This window comes from Ammospiza nelsoni, chromosome 16 (assembly GCF_027579445.1).
Source record: "Ammospiza nelsoni isolate bAmmNel1 chromosome 16, bAmmNel1.pri, whole genome shotgun sequence".
Classification (NCBI taxonomy): domain Eukaryota; kingdom Metazoa; phylum Chordata; class Aves; order Passeriformes; family Passerellidae; genus Ammospiza; species Ammospiza nelsoni.
The window spans coordinates 13443798-13462504 of record NC_080648.1 but is presented as its reverse complement, the minus strand read 5'-3'; the positions used below and the strand labels follow the sequence as shown (position 1 = coordinate 13462504).

The 18707-nt window shown below is 42.8% G+C and overlaps 1 protein-coding gene across 1 annotated transcript; it reads left to right on the top strand.

Annotated features, from left to right (window-relative positions):
- Nucleotides 1–9385: 9385 nt before the first annotated feature.
- On the top strand, nucleotides 9386–17143 carry NMUR2 (neuromedin U receptor 2). Its single transcript, XM_059483871.1, has 4 exons — nucleotides 9386–10105; nucleotides 15010–15094; nucleotides 15823–15948; nucleotides 16884–17143. Exons 1-4 carry the CDS (start codon nucleotides 9386–9388, stop codon nucleotides 17141–17143), a joined length of 1191 nt encoding a protein of 396 aa, XP_059339854.1.
- The last annotated feature ends 1564 nt before the right edge of the window (nucleotides 17144–18707 follow it).

The window sequence follows — 18707 nt, the reverse complement described above, 5'->3', positions numbered from 1 at the left end:
CCTCTTTATCTCTCTGGGATAACATCTTTCTTTGAAAGGCTGGGTTATCCATAAAGCACTTGATAATCACATGAGAATTTTATAGCAAAGCAAGGGTGGATATGCTCAGGAAAATTAGCTTTTTCTCCAACAAGAATGGCCTTTTTAGACTGTGAAGCACCATCTGCATTGCTCTGTAGATTGCATTTGAAAGAATCACTGGCAAAGTGCGCAGGCCTTGATTCTCACATCTTTGGAGGCAAAATCATGGCCTGAACACTTCACATGAAAAGCAGCTGTTCAGCTCAGAGCCAGGGTGGGAGCTGCACTATCACCATTGGAAGTGTCATAAATGTTCCTTCAAATGGACCAGAGATGTGCAGATTGAACATTTTTCCGCCTAGCCACTAAGAGTGGCTCTTTTTCTCTGTCTGACTAAGAGATATCCTTTAAACCTTGTGCCTTCCAAAGTATCAGGAAATGCACTGGTTTTCCAGAACCTTAAGGTCAGATATTCTCTGTATATTCTCAGGGCCCTGTAAAACTCTAAGAAATACAACATTCACATAAAGAACTACCTGCATCTCTTCCCTTTCAGTTCTGTTTGCTGTTAAATCAATTTGTGTGGGTGTTGTAAAACCCTGGTGACTGTCAAACAACAGAAAGGAAGCACAGAAAGGAACACATCTTCCTTCTTGAGAGGGGAACCACAGAGATGCTGAAGGGTTTGGCAGCCATGGGACACCCAGAAAGTTTGGGAGACTTGCAGATCAACACTGCAAGGGCAGTGCAAGGGCAATCAACAAGGCTTGTGGGGAGGAGCTTTGCTCTAACTCTGGAACACTTTTATGACTTGAGGAAAAAAAACCCTAAATGTTTTTTATTAGTGCTAGGAGACTATCCAGTACCATCTCATCAACCATTAAATCTTCCGGGAAAATGGTAAAGTGGATATTTAAGTAAGACAGTCTCAATTCTGGAAAAAATTATGTTGCAATATTTCTCCTCTGTTGCTGGTAACATAAGCCTGAGCACGAAAGCTCTGAACAGTCTTTAAGATTCAAAATCTCATTACTACCAGAGAGACTTAGGCTCCCAGACACATCATAAATTGTGTCTGTGGATACTGCTCCCTTTCACTTGTGGGATGATTGAGGGATGTGGAAGCAGGAGAGAGAATAATGAATAACACAGGGGGGTTAATCAGATTTATTCACAGCGTTGTCTTGGAAATAACAATGCTGAAGGGCCATTCCTTACATTTTAGAGGTAGGAGCTTCCACTGAGAGGAGTGCTGGGAAAGGCAAGTGCACACCAGAGTACTTGTTTGTTTCCTTCCTTCCTTCCTTCCTTCCTTCCTTCCTTCCTTCCTTCCTTCCTTCCTTCCTTCCTTCCTTCCTTCCTTCCTTCCTTCCTTCCTTCCTTCCTTCCTTCCTTCCTTCCTTCCTTCCTTCCTTCCTTCCTTCCTTCCTTCCTTCCTTCCTTCCTTCCTTCCTTCCTTCCTTCCTTCCTTCCGACACTTCCTTCCTTCCTTCCAACACTTCCTTCCTTCCGACGCTTCCTTCCTTCCTTCCTTCCTTCCCTTGATGTATTCTATTAATATTCATATCTAAAATCCATTTTGTTGTTTTTCACTCCTAATCCTCAGTGTTTCTTTATTTATCTTCTTACCAGGTTATTGTTTCAAGGTTGTTAGCTCTCCTCCTCCATTTTATTTCCTTTCTATGTCCCACCAGCAATCATTAAGCTTTCTTGTTTCAAGCAGCATTGATCTTTAGCCATTGATCTCTAAACAGAATTGAAAAAATAAAACATCAGACTGTCTAGTTCTGCTTTCCTTAACCTAATCTGTTCCTGATACCATTTAAGTTTACATTACTACTTATTTAAACACAACTTCCTGTATTGAGAGGACAACAGCTTGGCTCAGATTTGAGTCATTTCTGTCTGGTGCAGAGATTTCTTTCATTAGAGGTACAGCAGAACGTTCAGATGTTGGTCAATACAAGATGTGTTTAGCATGTAGGACAATCACAGCAGATCAATAGAGTTCTGGGTCACCTCAGACCTGATTGCTGATCAGAGTTTGCAAGTTTGCAGATAATGAAGGTGTCTTGGCTAGATGAAATATCTGACAGTCTGGATGTTGATAGATCTCAGTCTGGACAGTCTAAGCAGGAGGTTGGAGTGAAGACCAGTAAAGGGAGGAGGTCCAAGCCAAATTTGTACATCTGCAGTTAAACCATCATTGGGGAAGAACAGAGATGCACTGCAGCAGCTGTGGCCTTAAAGCCCCTAAGAAAATCATAGATCAAAGAAAGTTTTGAGTTCATGATCTCTTTCCAAGTGCAGGGACACCTTCCACCATCCCAGGTTCCTCCAAGCCCCATCCAGCCTGGCCTTGCTTCACCACCCTCACAGTAAGGAATTTCTTCCTACTATCTAATCTAACCCTTCTCTCTTTCAGTTCCAAGCCATTTCCCCTTGTCCTCTCATTTGTCCTATCACAAATGCCCAAACTGCATTGCTTTGCATCTGAAATGAAGAGGGCACAGCCTTCATGCCCTTGTCTGCTTGCAGGGTTTTGTGGGAAGCTCCTGAGACTCACACTGACCTCCAGTTTCAGTGAGGGGAATAAAGCTCCAAACTCCAACTGGCAGATTGATCTAAATCCTGGTGGAGAAATGGCTGATCACTGTCCTAATAAAGCCACTGAATCCCAAATCACAGGTCAAAGGGATACTGAGGCCATCAAACCCCCGGCCCTGTACAGGAGAGCTGCTCTCCCTGCATGGGGACTGCTCCTGGTTCTGTTCCTCAGCTCTGGAAGTCAGAGATGGAATATTTTACCTTATTTTGCAGTTTTGCCTGGGGTCATCTCGCTACTGAGTGGGTGGTAAAGCACAAAAATGTTTTTGTGGTGTCCAGCACAATTTGAAGAAAGCTTTTTAATAATTTGATCCAGTTTGCTTTCCATGTGTAAGGTCCATTAGGTTATTTGAAAACTATGGTAAGTTATGCCTCTGGCTCATATTTTTGCATCACTGTTGTATCTAGAGTTTTCTTTCTCTCTCTAACCTTGTATCAGGAGACATTCAAAAGAACATTACCATCCCTCGCTGCATTTAACTTAACCAAGATATGACTCCTGGGGATAGTCTAATGTGGAAAAGAGCAGGAAGAAATCATCATCTGTTAGCATATTAATGTTCTAAATTAATGCACATCCTTCTTCATAAAAATGGGTTCTTCAATTCCAAGTCAAATAATATTGATTCTCAATGTGACACAAAGACAAGTGATCACTGTGATACAACTTAAAAAGCAACCTGAAGAGTAGTTGAGGCAGGAGGGGAATGGAAACTTGACAAGTGTTTTTGCTGAAGTGTCAGTAGAATTATTCTTTTAGGGAAGACAAGAAGTTTAAACATGCACAGGTAATTCAAACAAGCCTTTTCTGAAATTCCAAGAGGAAAAAATGCTCTCTAATTTCCACTTTAGAAAATTGTGATATTACTAATATTAGTATGTAAGTAGCTCTGAACAAAATGTATAATGCTTCATAGAATATAAATTAACACATCGCTGCATTTCTGTGGGAAAGTGTATATAGTATTCCAATAGGAACAAAAGCTTTCCAATTATCTTTGTCTTTCTTATAGCCAGGCTACCTCCCTTAAAGAAGGAAACATTCAGAAAAGAAATTCTCTTAATATTTCTCTTAGATTTATATATGATACGTGCTTGTAAATTCCATGTGCCCTATTTATCATTTTCATTGATGGATTCAGTTGTCCTGTCACAATTTCCTGACTGTCTACCACCTCCAGTGGCACAATACATCCCTACCTTTCTTTGAATATTTTAAGATTGTCCCTGTGGTTCCTTCTGTCCCCTCAGTGTGTCTGTCTAGCACACATCCAGGCACAATGCAGTCTCTAGGGTATGGATGGCTTTTTTTCCATTGGAGGAAAATCCTTGCCTGAACCCCCAGTGTGGGACAGAACCCAAATGGATGTGAGCTGAAAAAAAAATATCTCTGCTGTGTCGGGGAAGTTAAGTCTGTTTTGGGTCAGACAACCAAGTGATTTGAGCTCTCCTGAGAAACATCCAGCACAAGGAGAGGAAGAGATGCAGGGGAGTGTGGAAATGGGAATGGGTGCAGAGAGCCACAGAGAGGTGCTGAATCATCTGATCCTTCCCACGTAAATCTGAGTCCTGTAGCACCAGACCCCTCCTGACTCAAACAACCTGACTCATCCTGTACCCTGCTTGTGACATTTTCTCTCATGACAATACTTTCCTCTTCCTCCACATAAACCAAGACATGATGGACACATTCAGTATCACAAGATTTTCTGTATCAGGGTTCTTTTTCAGCTCTTTTTGCTGTTTTCTTGAACATCAAGTCTGACCAACATCCTTGGCTGTCACCCACTGCCTCTTCAAAGCATGAGCACACACAGACACAAACACACAAAAGGCTTTCTAAAAAGAAAATACATCATTCCCAGTAATTTCTGGAGTCAACACTAACAGAGCAATCCATTGTTGAAAATGTGTCAATAGAGACCACCCCACTGGGCAAGAGAGGAGTAGGGAGTGATTTTAGCACTCTCTGTCCTCGCCCTGGACCTGCTGGCTGCCTCTCTGGCCCTGTTTTCAGCTGTCCTAAACATCTCCTCAAAAATGAAATCTCCCTCTAAAGCCTGATGGGAAGGGGATGGAAAAGACTGTACAAAACTGAGGTATAAATTCATCTCTGTTTAATAAGCCTGCTGTTAAAGTTATTACTCATTTCCCCTCTACAGACAGTGAGAAAAATTAAACTATTCCATGTCACGCGTCTCACCTTGTGCTGTGGCTTAGGAGAAAGCCCTGCTGGAGGTTCCTCTTTCCATTATTGACTAAAGCAGGAGCCTGAAAAATCTGTGAAGACTCATTTGCTGGTTTTAATGACTAAAGTTAGTCAAAATATGTTCCACCCCTGAAGTGGCTTGTGTCTGCACTGCCTGTGTAGGATGCCAGCTGCTCCAGGCAAAGAAGTGCCCTTGTTGGTATTTTATACTGTAGTCATGAAATCCACTTCTTATGTGTGTTGATTGATATCCTGGGGACTTCAGATGTCATGCACAGCCATGGAAAAGCTCTCTGTGAAGAGCCAAAGTAATTGCAAAATTACTTACAATGAGGCACGGAAAGGCTACTGCAGATCCAGCTTTTGTTATGGTGCATCCTCCAGCCTTGAGGAAGAGAAAATGCACAGAATGTACCAATGTGGTTGGTGGCATGTTGAATTTTATACTGAAGGTACTTAGGAAAACAAGGATTTACATTCCAGCTACTGTAGGGAACATTTCAAACAGGCCTTTCAGAGAAAAAAAGTCAAATCCATGAGCTATAATTATAGCTCAGGAATTTGTAAGGGGAATGAGACTGTATTTTTTTAGGTAATTGTATTAATATCTTCAGTGTAGTATAACCTAATATTTCTGCTTTCCAGCTGTGCACCCTCTTATTTGCATCCTCTTCTTTGCATTCCTCTGGGACAGAAACCAAGTTCTGGCAAGTTGTCCAAGGATTAAAACAGGGAGTTTGAATCTGAAACTCAGAACTTTGTGTGGCCCAAGGGCAGCTCAGGAAAGCTCCATGAAAGGAGCAGGGAACTCAGGCTCAGACAGGCTGGAGAAAGCTCCCTTACACAGAACCTCTAAAGGCTTTTGCCCCTGCCTTCAGTATCCTCAAACTGCAGGGGAGAAACCACTGAAACAACAGAATCTGCAAAAGGAAATTAGAAATGAGAAAAAAGCCAAGCTTCACTTGCTGAAGATAAAAAATACTGGACCTTCTCAGAATTCTGGCAAACCCAGCACCTCTCCAAGCCCTTCCAGTGAAGCAGGATGACATCCTGAGGGTGTGTGCACAGTAAGAAGGGCAGCATTTCCCTGGAAACTCTGAGCAAAATGCCCTGCAGCTCTGCTGAGAGATGCCAGTTCCAGTCCTGGGTGCAAGTGGACATGTCAGTACAGGATTGCACTGAATTGATCTGTGTGGCACACCAGTCAGTTCTCACAGTTCTGTTACTTCCAGATCCACAACCAGAGGATATGATGATGAAACCTCCTTGTCTCACCACATAGGTAAAAATATCCAAAACCAACTTGTTTTGCTTGAATGCAAGTCTCCATTCTGAGATAAACCAATGTTAAGAAGAGTCCATCAAAATGGCTCATAGCTCAATGTACACCCCTCACCCCTCTCTCAGTGGAACCAGTGGAGCATTTATCCATTTTCTATACCTTGGATAACTTCCACTGTCCTCTGCCTCTTTTGATTAATGTGCCAAATTTTCTCATTTCCCAATTACTCACCAAGTACTCATATGAAGTAGTTAATGGTGCCCTTACAGGGGCTTTGACAAACATGGAGTGTTTGAATTCAGCCCTCAAGTGTGCACTTTGCTGTTCATAGTGGAATCCACTGGCAAAAGGAAACATTCCACAGTGTAAATGTGGTACAAGAGACATCACCAGCATGAGGACATGGCCAGTGCCTCCTGTGACTCCTGCACACTGCCAAAAACACTTGTCTGGGTTAATGTTGCCAATATTACACTACATTAATGGAAATATTACATTACATTCATTACATTGCTATTGTATAAAAGCTGCACAATCCCAAGGCCAGCATGCAGCACACCCTCTTCCTTCCAGTGCATAAAAGCAAGTACCAATGAGGTTTGCTTTATAAAGAAAAATACCAAATGCTTTAATATCACTTTCATAAGGAAAAATCTGTTTTTATTTTCTGTCTCAGTTGTAAAAATAAAATATTTCCATTCATATAGAGCCAGAGCAAGTCTTTGGTTGGATACATTCTTCTATCTTTATTGAGACAGATGTGATATAGAACACAAATAAAGCTTTGAGAAATAAACTGAAATATATTTTCCACTCTCTTTGTCCTCTCCATCTGCAACACAGCCGTGGTCATAGCAACATTGGTCCATTGGTTATCTGGTTTTCTTCTGCTTCTATTCTTACAGGCTTTCAGCATCCGAGCTCAGCAGGATCAAAAAGGATTGAAAGCAAGTGGAAGAAGGCTCAGGTGGGTCTGGCACATCCACACTTTGAGCTGACCTGATGAGTTTGCACAGCCCATTGCTTTCCTCTCATAGAGATCACAGTGGGTGCTGCTGCCCTTCTGGCTTTTTAATAAATTACTCAAACCTCTCTGGTTTCCTTTTCTGTAAGACTGGCTTCAAGATGAACAGACTCAATCTTTCACTTCAGTTTCTTTACAGAGGTTAATGTGCAAGAAGAAAAATGAAGCCAATTTGGTAGCTACTTCAGAAGGATTTACTCACCTCATAAATGCTGCAGTGTGGAGTGGAATGATGGAATTTACTGGGGGAAGAAGAAGGAGAAATGGAAAGAAACTAAGTATTAAGAAATTATGTGGGAAAAACAAAACAAAACAAAACAAAACAAAACAAAAGGCATAAATGAAACAAAATAAAAAAAAAATTGTAAGTGAAGCAGAGGTACAGAAAATGTTTTGTCCTGCACAAATTTTCAAATACTTGTCTTCTGCTGTGCTCTGAAAGAGTTAATCCTCGTGTCAGCCAGGAACCCAACTAATGATTCCTCTGCTCTTACATCAGCAGCAGATCAAGATCAAATTTAACATTGTTAAAATGCAGGGAATAGCCATAAAATGAATCCTTAATGAAAGGAGCAATGGGTCAAAAGGGCACATTTGCTATTCAATAATCCAGTAAAACTTTTCGATCTGCTGAACGAAATACCTCTGTGCAATGCTGGAAATAAATGAGTTGGGTCCTTCTGATGCAGTTTACGTGTGGGATAATTTCAGCAGGTCTGAAAGTCATCACAAGAGACTTGCTTCTGCCTTTTAGTATGGTTGTTGTGGTACCTTCCGTGTCTTTCACATTTTAAATGATTGCTCAGTGATTCCCAGGCTCCACATTTTGAATGTGCCTCAAAGGCACCAACCCTTGGTCCCTCACACACTGCTGCTATTTTGGAGGCAGTCTGAGCTTATTGGAACAATCATTTTTTTTCCTTGAGAGGTCAAGCTAAAGGGTCAAGCAGAGAAAAGAGATACACATACAAATAGCAGATTCAAGGAGCTCCTTGCCAAAGGATGTCAGGGATGTAAAAGGTTTACATGGCTTCAAGGAGGGGACTGGGCAGGTACTCAGAAGTGAGAGCTAATGAGAGGCTCTGGGCAGAGAAATCACACAACCAAGCTGACAAAAATCCCGTAAATTAGCCTTTGGACCTTGCACCTCTTCAATTGCAAACAGCTGAATGTTTTCTGAATTTTAGAAAATTATATCTACAGACTTGGGACCTTTTTTCTTTTACAGAAATTCAGGAAGGAATCAAGCATTCATACAGAGCTAAATGATCTATTTTGGTAAAGCTGTGGTGCTTGCAGGAGACACTTATTTTTTGGCTCAGAAAGTGTGTTTGCAGGATGCTTGTCATTCATGAAGAAATAAGATTTTATAGAAGTTTATGCCCCACAGGCAATAAATACGGAATAATATGCTGTACAGAAATATTCCCAAAACAAGGCTCTCTAAGAATATAGGATCAAATTCCAGCATACTTGGGAAGTGAGAAAATATTTTTATGTCAATAAGAATTGCAATTAAAATCTTTAGTCAGATCTCAGGAGAAAAACAATTGTAGTGGTTAAAAAAAGGCTGAAGCCTTATAATTCCACAGAAATGGCTACAGAAACCATTTGGCTTTCTACTGATCAAACTCTGTCTCCAAGTACTTGCTGCCACAGACAACAGAAAATAAAAATCAGCAGAGATTTGAACAACAAAATCATGCCAGAATCTTTTGTTTTGCTGTATTTTGCTTGTGGCTCATAACTAGGATGCAGCATCATTATAATTTTGTGAAAGCTTTTTGGACTGAATTTTGGGAGTGTTTCTGGTCTGCTTCCCCGCCCTCTGCCATAAACAAATAACCTGGATCTGGTTTTGTATCCCACATTTCAGACTCGCAGCTCCCTTAATTCCCACTTTTGTGACTCTGTGCGTGCATCAGCCCCGGGAGCTGATGCAAGTGGCTGGAACCTCTTTCCGTACACTATAATCTAATGCACTTAGCGAGCCAATGAATATGTGGCAAAGGAGGGGCTTTCTGGCTGAGGGGCTCTGGCAGGGGAACAGCTGTTGAGCAGCAAAACCTTACCCAGAGCCAGGCAAACACACTCATTCACATCCTCGGTGGCTCTGTGCTGCCAGGGGTGGCAAGGCAGCTACCCCCCTCCTCCTGTTTCTGCCAAAAGTGAGCAAACTTGCACAGAGAAAAACAGAAAGGACAGCAAACCTCAGCTGTGAGGCATTTCAGCAGATCCAGCGATGGCCTGGGTCAGTAATTTCTCCTGGTTAAACCACCTTGTTCTACATGAAGAACGCCTCAGGGGGTACTTAAACAGCACTGAGGATTATTTAACCTTCCTGTGCGGGCCCAGACGGAGCCACCTGTTCCTGCCCATGGCTTTGGTGTACTCGGTGATCTTCATCGTGGGGGTGGTGGGCAACTTCTTGGTTTGCCTCGTCATCCTGAAGCACCGCAACATGAAGACCCCGACCAACTACTACCTGTTCAGCCTGGCGGTCTCGGACCTGCTGGTGCTGCTCTTGGGAATGCCCTTGGAAGTGTACGAGATGTGGAGCAACTACCCCTTCCTGCTGGGGCCCGTGGGCTGCTACCTGAAGACGGCCCTGCTGGAGACCGTGTGCCTGGCCTCCATCCTGAGCGTGACGGCGCTGAGCGTGGAGCGCTACGTGGCCGTGCTGCACCCGCTGCGCGCCAAGCTGGCCGCCACGCGCCACCGCGCCCGCGCCACCATCCTGGGCCTGTGGCTGCTCTCGGTGCTCTGCGCCCTGCCCAACACGGGCACCCACGGCATCGCCCTGCAGCGCTTCCCCAACGGCACCCTGGTGCCCGGCTCCGCCACCTGCACCGTGGTGGTGCCCCTGTGGATCTACAACTGCATCGTGCAGGTCACCTCTCTGCTCTTCTATGTGCTGCCCATGGGGGTGATAAGTGTGCTGTACTATCTGATGGGGCTAAGAGTAAGTCCTGCTCCGAGCTGTGCTCAGTGTTGGCTTGGCTCATTCTTGTGTGTTTGTGGCTATGTGTGGCTTCTGAGTGAGATTTTTGCACCTTTTTTTGTTGCCCGTGTTTTCCCCCCCAAGTTAGTAGATCCAACTTCTTCTCTGGTGCAAGCCTGTTCTGAAATTAAGATAGCTATTAGCTATTAAGATAGATAATTTACCCCAATCTTCTTATGAAAACTTACCATCACTGGTGCTCACATCTGAGTGTTAATGAAACATCCAAGTCTGTAGATTGATTCCAGCCTCTCAGAGATTTACACCTTTGCAGTAGGGACTAGAAAGAAATGGACCAAAAGGAAAATGTGAAAAGAATAAAAAGAAGATGGCTAGTGATTGAATCTTGTGTACTGTTTATTTTCCCTTTCCTTGTGACTGTAGAATTTTCATTGCATTACTTTCTTCTTTTCTTTCCCTGGAGCTGGTGGTAATATTCACTTGTTAAAATTCACAAAGCTCATAAACTGAAATCTTACCTTATTGCTGCAGCTAGAAAATTCAGCAATCATTTCTTCATATAACTACAGCCTTGTTTCACCAGGCTACCTTAGAGCTTATATTCATTCTCTCTTGAAAAATTTGGACTACTTTTGACAAGTATCCATCATGTAAATGTGTGGACAAAACAATCAGGATCACAGTGTTATAAAACTACCTAGCACAAGACTGAGATGCACTGCTAGTCACAGTGACTTGATGACCACTTTCTTCTCATAAGTTACAGACATTTATACAATACAAATCCCATTTTATCACACTGAATGTAACTTAAAGTTTACAAAGATCTGATCCCATAGCAAGAAAAGGAAGCAAATGAACTTATTAAATAACATGCAGTAAACTCAACCAAATCTCTGCTGGTGTATATATAATTTTGTTGTGCTGGCTGATATTTACTGTCACCTGAAATTACACAGAAGCAATTTTTACTTACCCAGTGAAAAAACACAGATTATCTGCCAGAAATCCACAGCAACGAGCAGATCCTCGAGGCAGTGAATGGGTTAAACTATCCCAAATCTCTGGAGCCTCTTGAACGGTCCTTTACATTGCATCAATTAATATTTTGTAAAATTAGACCTGAAGGGAATAAAAAGTGATGAAAATAGAGTTGTTACAAAGAGAAAAAGAGAGATCCCTGAATTTATAGAAGGAAGACTTGAAGGTTGCAATAACTTCTATTTGCAGCAGCAGATATTCCTATAACCCATCCCAGAAGAGAAGCTCAGTACCAGATGAGGGCTCATCCCCCAGGACTTCTGCAAATTCACACATTTGTTCAAGCTGTCTTTCCTAAAGACAGTCATGTTCACTGTTTGTGCCTCTGCTTTTCTGTATATCCAGCTCAGACTTCCAAATTTTAACAGGATCCATCCTGGCTAGATCTGCATTATCTCCAAGCTGCACTGGGCAAGATGATTTCATTTCTTCAGCAGAAGTGATAGAAGAATGATGAATATAGATAATTTTCCAAGAGGAGATACTTTTTATCTACTCACAGATGAGGAAATTCATGAGGCTTCAGCAGCACCCTGCAGTCTCTGAATGCCATACATCACTCACAGAATGTAGTGAAAAAGCTCAGGGTTGATCCAAAGGTTGTACAACAGCTCAAATTCAGCAAACAGAGATGTGACCTTTTCATATTCAGGCTTTGTAGAAAGGGCATTTCTTCACCATTTTCTCCCTCAAGCTCTGCCAGTGCTGGACAGTCTCAGGATGCAATGGAGACAGGGACAGGGCACCTGCCAAGCAGCTGTGAGTAGGCAGCAAACATGGGTCATAGGGTACCTGAGCTAATTTATCATTTAATCCCTTCAAAAATGTAAAAATGCATTTGCCTTTTTCACTGGGAAATGGTTGATTACCTCATTATCTATTTGGGTATAATTTTAAGGCTTGGTGGTTTGATATTGCAATGTTATGGTCAATTGATCAGTCAAGCATCAGAATAAAAAAGGGGACACTGCTCATTGCACTGTAGACTCATTAGGCCTGACTGGGGAAGCTTCCTGCTGCCTCTGTCGTTGGGTTCCTATCACAGACACCTTTAGGATAAATCCCTAAATCATCCAGGCTCTTCAAACGCAGTTCAGCTGTTGAGCTACCGGTTGCAGGCCACAGCCAGAGAGCTGAGGAGGGAGAGCAGAGGGATGAGATGAGAACATTGGGCACTATGGAAGCTCATCCCTGGGGCACTGAGTGAGATGGGATGGGAGTGTTTGGGCAGAAGTCTGCACTGCAGCAGGATTCAGGGCAAGGTCCCTGCACATTTCTTTCAAACTGACTCCTAAAAGGACACAGGTGTAGGTGCTGATCACTGCTTGGCTAAAAGTCATACTCTGTTTAACAAGGGTTTCTGACAGAGTAGGCTGGATGATTCTTCTCCCAAGATTCCAACTTTTCTCTTAGTGTCTCATCCTCTCAAAATATACTAGTAGTAGTAGTAGTAGCAGCAGCAGTAGTAGTAGTAGTAGTAGTCATAATAATAATAATAATAATAATAATAATAAGGATATAGTGAAAACTTCAGCTGTCTTCAAAGCAAGACAACTTATTCTTGCCAATTCACATCTGGTCCAGCTTTTATCCTCAAAATCTATTTCTCCCCCTAAATGCCCAGCTGTTAAACACCCAGAATCGTCTGTGGACTTTGGCTAATTTCTGCAGAGCCCAGCACAGCTCTTCCACAGCTGTCCCCTTTCCATGGATGTGTTCCGCAGTCCTTGTCCCAGTGGCTGGCTCTCCTTTCCCATGGGGTGAGCTGAGGGCACACCAAGGCTGCAGCTCAGCAGCAACTGCTTCAGCCAAACCTCTGAAAAAATCTTTAGCAGAAGCCTTATGGGGTTTAAATATAATTTTTTCCATCAACTGGAGAGAAACTTTGATCACCACTAGTGTCAGACAGGCCAAGGAGTGTACAGAAAACAGTTCTTCTTTTGCAGATTACAGAAAACAGTCATTTTGCAGATCGGCCTCACTATATTTGTCTGGGGATAGGTGAGACCTTAATTTCACTCAGCCTTTTGATTTCTGGGGTGAAATGCTGTAGCTAATAAAGATCGGGGGGAGAGAAATCCAATTTTCAGCTTCTTGCTCCAGTCACTTTTCATTCTCTTCAGTGGAAGAGTAGTATTCATATCAAACCTACACAGCCTCATATATCACAGTGATGTAAAATACCTTGTCTGGGGTTACACCCCTCTCAAACCATTAACTCAAGTTACAACCTTTTCCTTGGACTAATTTATTTATTTTTTTCCCTCCAGTTTGCAATGTTTCATTGTTTCATTAAACTGCAGCTGCTGAGTTGTTCTTACCTGTTAGACCTTCATCACTTGAGGTGAAGAGGAGCCTCACAGCATCATCAAAATGACAGGAGGAAGGGGAAAAATAAAGATACATGTGTCTCTGGTTTATTACAGCATCAGCACACTCTACTCTCTGAGGCTTTGGAAAATGCCTGGAATAGATTACTGTTGAGACTGAAACCACTGAAGGGAATCCATGGGTTTTAATAAATCTGATCATTCATCATTGGATGTGTTACAAATCAGCTGAGTCTTTTCCTTAAGCAACTGTGGCTATGACTGAAAGTTACAAGGGGAATAATGTAAAATATGAGAGGCTGAATTGCACTGCACTTGACTATAATTCCATGTATATGCTTTTTCCTTTTATAAATAGAATAAAGAGAACATTAACAGAAGGGCTCATTTCATCATCCTTACAGAAAAGTATTATTAGTCAGAAAGCAAAGCCACAGTATAAAGGCAAAAGCAAACAGCACAGCTAGCATGTCTTCACAAGGCTTTCACAAATCCAGAGATTTGTAAAAAAAAAGATTTCTATCTTTTCCAACATTCCTGATATTGTCTCATGTATAATTAAGTTTTGGTTCCAGTTTCTCTACTTGAAAACAGACAAAGCTGTTGGCTAATCAGGAGTTCCCACTGCAGGAAGCTGGGACCAAATATGATTTGATATTGCCAGATATGTTTCTTTGTTATTCAAACCAGTTGCCCTGTTTATGTAAACCTGACCTTTTCATCACAGCACCAGTCTTCTCATCATAAACATACTGGGGATGGATTCCAGGGATGATCAGATTATTGTTCTTTATATATTATCTATGTTATATTTATTTATATATTTATATATGTAATTGTTATTTCTATTATATTTATTTATATATTATTCCTATTACTTATATTTTTATATATATTGCCCTTTTTTTTTGAAGTCCAGGAAAAACTGCTGGAGAAAAACCTCTCCTTGTGTGCCTGAGCAGTGTGTGGCTAAATCTGTGTGTATCATGCACCCTGCCCATCTGCAAGGCAGAATTTCTGGGGTTTGTTCATTAGATGGGTTGAATATCAACTACTCCCAACACTCACGACATGAAACAAATTCCCTTGAATTCCACAGGATTTTTTCCAATGATTACAGCTGTGTTGTACTCAGGCCTTTCTGGGTATTTTTTGGATCATTGGTTTGTGCTTAATTGTGGGGAACACTTTTAGGAAAATAAACAAACTATATTTTGCTGGAAGAGAAAATAATGCCTAATGCCACTGTTGAAATGGAACATAAACTGTGAGCAAAATATTGACTCATTGAGAAAAGGTAAGTGGGGAATTGAAATACAAATTTGCTGTAATCTGCAGATTGTTTTGAACCTAAAGCTTCCATGTTTTTCTAGACAAAAACAGAAATTTAAATGCAGATTTTTTTTCAGTGGGTCCCGAGTGGCCCCAAATTTTGCTTTCTCAAACCACAACTATCAAAATATCAAACAGTCTATGTCTGGTGTGGATGTGGTCTCGTGCCTAAGCTGTCCTTTGGTTTCCCTTCTTTGCCAGTTGAGAGGAGATGAATCTTTGGAAGTGGAGGAAATGGCTGTGAATGTTCAGAGGCCATCCAGGAGATCAGTCACCAAGATGCTGTGTAAGTAGTGAGTCCTTCTGTGCTTTATTTACCATGAGCAGGAGCGTGACCAGACCCTGCAGGGTATTGAGCAAGTCCATTGGATATGAGATGGGTATGAGATGGGTAGCTGTCATATTAAACAAAAAGGTTTTTTCTGTTGTATCTGGACTTGTAGGAGTGAAGCATCCGGGGTAACTACCAAAAGAGTAGGAAAAACATTGCTCAGAAAGCAAATTTTCCTTCCCAGCACAAGATGAGGGGAGGAAACCTTCATGGCAGATTCTTGTATGGCAAGTCTCCAACATCCTTCACTCTAAACCAGTTCTTGCGGCCCTCCAGGGAGGATCCCCTTTTTTCAGAGTGCAAATAGTCTATCTTGTACATTTTTAAGAATGTACATCTGTTTTGCATCACACCAAACTCTACTTTGGAGCCAGCCTGGTTTTCTGAGCCTGGAATGGGTTTGGCCTCCATATATACCCCAACATTGCCTGACTGTTATCTGCTGTGTTTGAAAGCCACCCTGTGTGCATGCATTGGATCATCCAATACAGAAATTAATGGAAAGATTGTTCTCTTAGTAGGTAATGGTAAGACAGAAAGGATGACAAAAGTTTTGAAACTGTGAATATAATTTATATATGAAGTCTCCCATCCAGCTTTATGATCTCTCTGCCCTGTGCAGGCTGGTGAACCATGTCCTCCCATTTCTGACCTGTTTTCCTTCTCCCCTTTCTCCACACCAGTTGTCCTTGTGATAGTTTTTGCCATCTGCTGGGCTCCATTCCACATAGACAGACTTTTCTTCAGCTTTGTGGTGGAATGGACTGAGCCCTTGGCCAATACCTTCAACTTAATCCACGTGGTGTCAGGTAAAGCTTTCTTCTTCCACTTGCACAGGGACTGGGGGAAAAAAAGGTATTTTTGAATGGTTTTACTTGGAATGTATAGTCATTTATTTTGTAGGGGACGTGAGACTTGTGTGGAAAACCTTCTTGAGGTTTGGTGGGCAGTGATGAGAACTGTGCCTGAATAAAAACTGCAGGCAGGTTTCTGCAGCTTTCAAGATCTGGACATGTTGCCAAATTCACCAAAAAAAAAAAAAAAAAAGGAAATAAAAGGATATCATGCATCATTACTAGCTGCTTTTAACTCTTGGGAATGATCAGAAGTAAAGGCTGCTGTCATTCAGCTGCTTTTAAGAAGAACACAGGAGCAAATAGGAAATCTTACCAAATGCAAGAGCCTTACATACTGCTCAGCACTGGGTGATGAAACCAAATGTTTGTGGCCCTGCCAACCATAAAATGAAGGGCTTTTCAAAGAGGAATTTTATTTTCAGTCTGCTATGGGAAAACTGTGAATGTGGCCATTAGGCAGCTCAGACAAATCCAATCTTAAGCCATTGTCCTGGTGAGCTGTAGGAAATTAGCTTCCCCTGGTTGGAAGTTATCCTCTGACAGCTTTGATGGGGCACCAGCTGTGCAAATGCTGCTGTGGGGATGAGGGCAGTGCTGGAGGCAGGTCAGGGCAGCTCAGGAGAGAGCTGGTTCCTGAACAGCTGGAGAGCCTGAGCTCCAATGCACAATCTCTCCCACTTTGCTTTCACCACAGTGAAAGCTGAGCTAATCTTGGTGAGACATAACTTGCCTGGGCCAGGAAGGCAGCAGAGCTCCACTGCTGCTGTCTCCACCCTTGCATCCAAACTTAGTGGAGCTGTACAGGCAATAAAGAGATTTTCCTCTTCTGAGATCATTTCACACACAAATAAATGTTTCTGTCTTCCCCCCCGCCCTTGTTCTCCCAGGTGTTTTCTTCTACCTGAGCTCTGCCACCAACCCCATCATTTACAATCTGCTGTCCCAGCGCTTCAGGATGGCTTTCCTCAGTGTGATTGCTCCTTGCTGCAAGCACTGTGCCCCCAAACATCCCCCCTGCAAGATTTCATCCCAGAAGAGCACGTTTGTGGTTGAGGATCACAATCTCATGGACTCTGCAGAAAACACGAGCCTCCCTGGCACTCACAGGACATCTGTCAGCAGCTCTCAGCTCTCCACTGGCCTGTGACTTCCTGTGCTGTGATCCAGGTGAGAGAGAAAAGGTTAAGAAAATTGAGAAACTAAGGCAGAAGAAAACTTCCTAAAAGAGTGATTTCAGCAAGAATTGCTCAGGAGGTGTCCCGCTGAATGAAGCAAGGAGGAGGCTGTATTTAGGATGTGTTAGGGAAGCACTGTGCTGCCCCCAGGCTAATGGGAGGGCTGGAAATGGGAGTTTGCTCACTGCAGGCTGTGCCAGCAAAGAGCTGCTGTGAAAGGTGAGAGACACTCCCAACACTGCCAGCACAGGAGAGAGAATCACTTTAGCCAATCTTACCAAATGGCTTCTTGTACAGCTACCAAAACATCAGGTTTTACTTATTTTGAAACAGGACAATTTTCTGCATAAAACTTCTCTCCCCACTTCCAGCTTTAGGTAAGCCAGTCCCACTTCCCTCTGCCACAACATTTTGAGGTATGGCTGTTGCAAACCTCTGCTGCCAACGTCAGCAAACAGGCAAGAATGAGAGCAGCTCAGAGCTGGGCTGATCAACACCAGCTACCAGCAACAGCTGTTTCTGGGCCAGAAAAACCAGGAAGACCACAACTGTAAAATAAATGTAAAGCAAACTTTTGCTTTCTGAGCTTCTTTCAGATATTCTTTCAGATATTTCTCTGCTGTCTCCACCAGTGAAGCCCTGTGCTGTGCCTCAGCAGACTTCACTGCTCCCACACCAGTTGGATTGCAGAAATCAGAGATCCACATGGATCAGCAATCACCAGGAAGGAGCCTGGACAGAACCCACCGCAGAGGGAATTGGGACAAGCTTTACATATAAGGGCAAAAAAAAGGGGAGTTTTGCAGTGATATTGCATCTACTAAATTCAGATTTTGCCACAAAGCACAATGCAAGGTCTGAAAAACTTTCCTGCATCCCCGTGGTGCAAACAGATCCTGAAGGCAGTACACCCATATCTGAGTGACAAATTCCTGACTGCAGGGACTTTAGAATTTTGCCAAGGGAGGGTTCATTATGTGATAGAGATTTTGTAAACCCCTATCTCACACGTTTCAAAGCCTATTCATTGTGTTTCAGGGAAATGCCTCCCGTGTGCCTCCTGACACAGGGCTGGGTTTGTCCCCAGGCTGGGCTCAGGCTGGCACTGCCACAGAGAATCATCCCAGGAGTGTCACCAGGGACTGGCAGTCACTTCCACAGCCAGGGAACACAGAGTTATCACAGCAAATAACAGCATCAGCTCCTGAAGGACGATACACTGTGTGCATAAAGACATTTTCCAGTCTGGTCACAGGGGATCCAGATGACATTTCCCACCAAGGAGGAAGGGATTGTACTCCTGACTACCACTTTGTCTCTTTCCTTGTTTGCCCCAAAGTTTCCTGTTTGATTCTCACTGTGGGACTCCAAGGTGGGAGACTCATGGCAGCTGGAGAAGAATCCCCTTTTCCTGAAGCATAAGGGGAATATTTTCAGACTCTTTTTACGACCGGCAGTCTTGAGAAACAAGCCTTGGAGAGGGGAAGAGCCACACACGAGCCCTGCAGAGAAAAGGCCATTCCTGCTCCCTCAAGA

Excerpts from the sequence above, each read along its gene's own strand:
- NMUR2 (XM_059483871.1), top strand. The coding sequence starts at position 9,386 with ATGGCCTGGGTCAGTAATTTCTCCTGGTTAAACCACCTTGTTCTACAT. Across the intron at positions 10,106-15,009 it reads ACTATCTGATGGGGCTAAGA|TTGAGAGGAGATGAATCTTT; the intron begins GTAAGTCCTGCT and ends CTTCTTTGCCAG. Across the intron at positions 15,949-16,883 it reads CTTAATCCACGTGGTGTCAG|GTGTTTTCTTCTACCTGAGC; the intron begins GTAAAGCTTTCT and ends TTGTTCTCCCAG.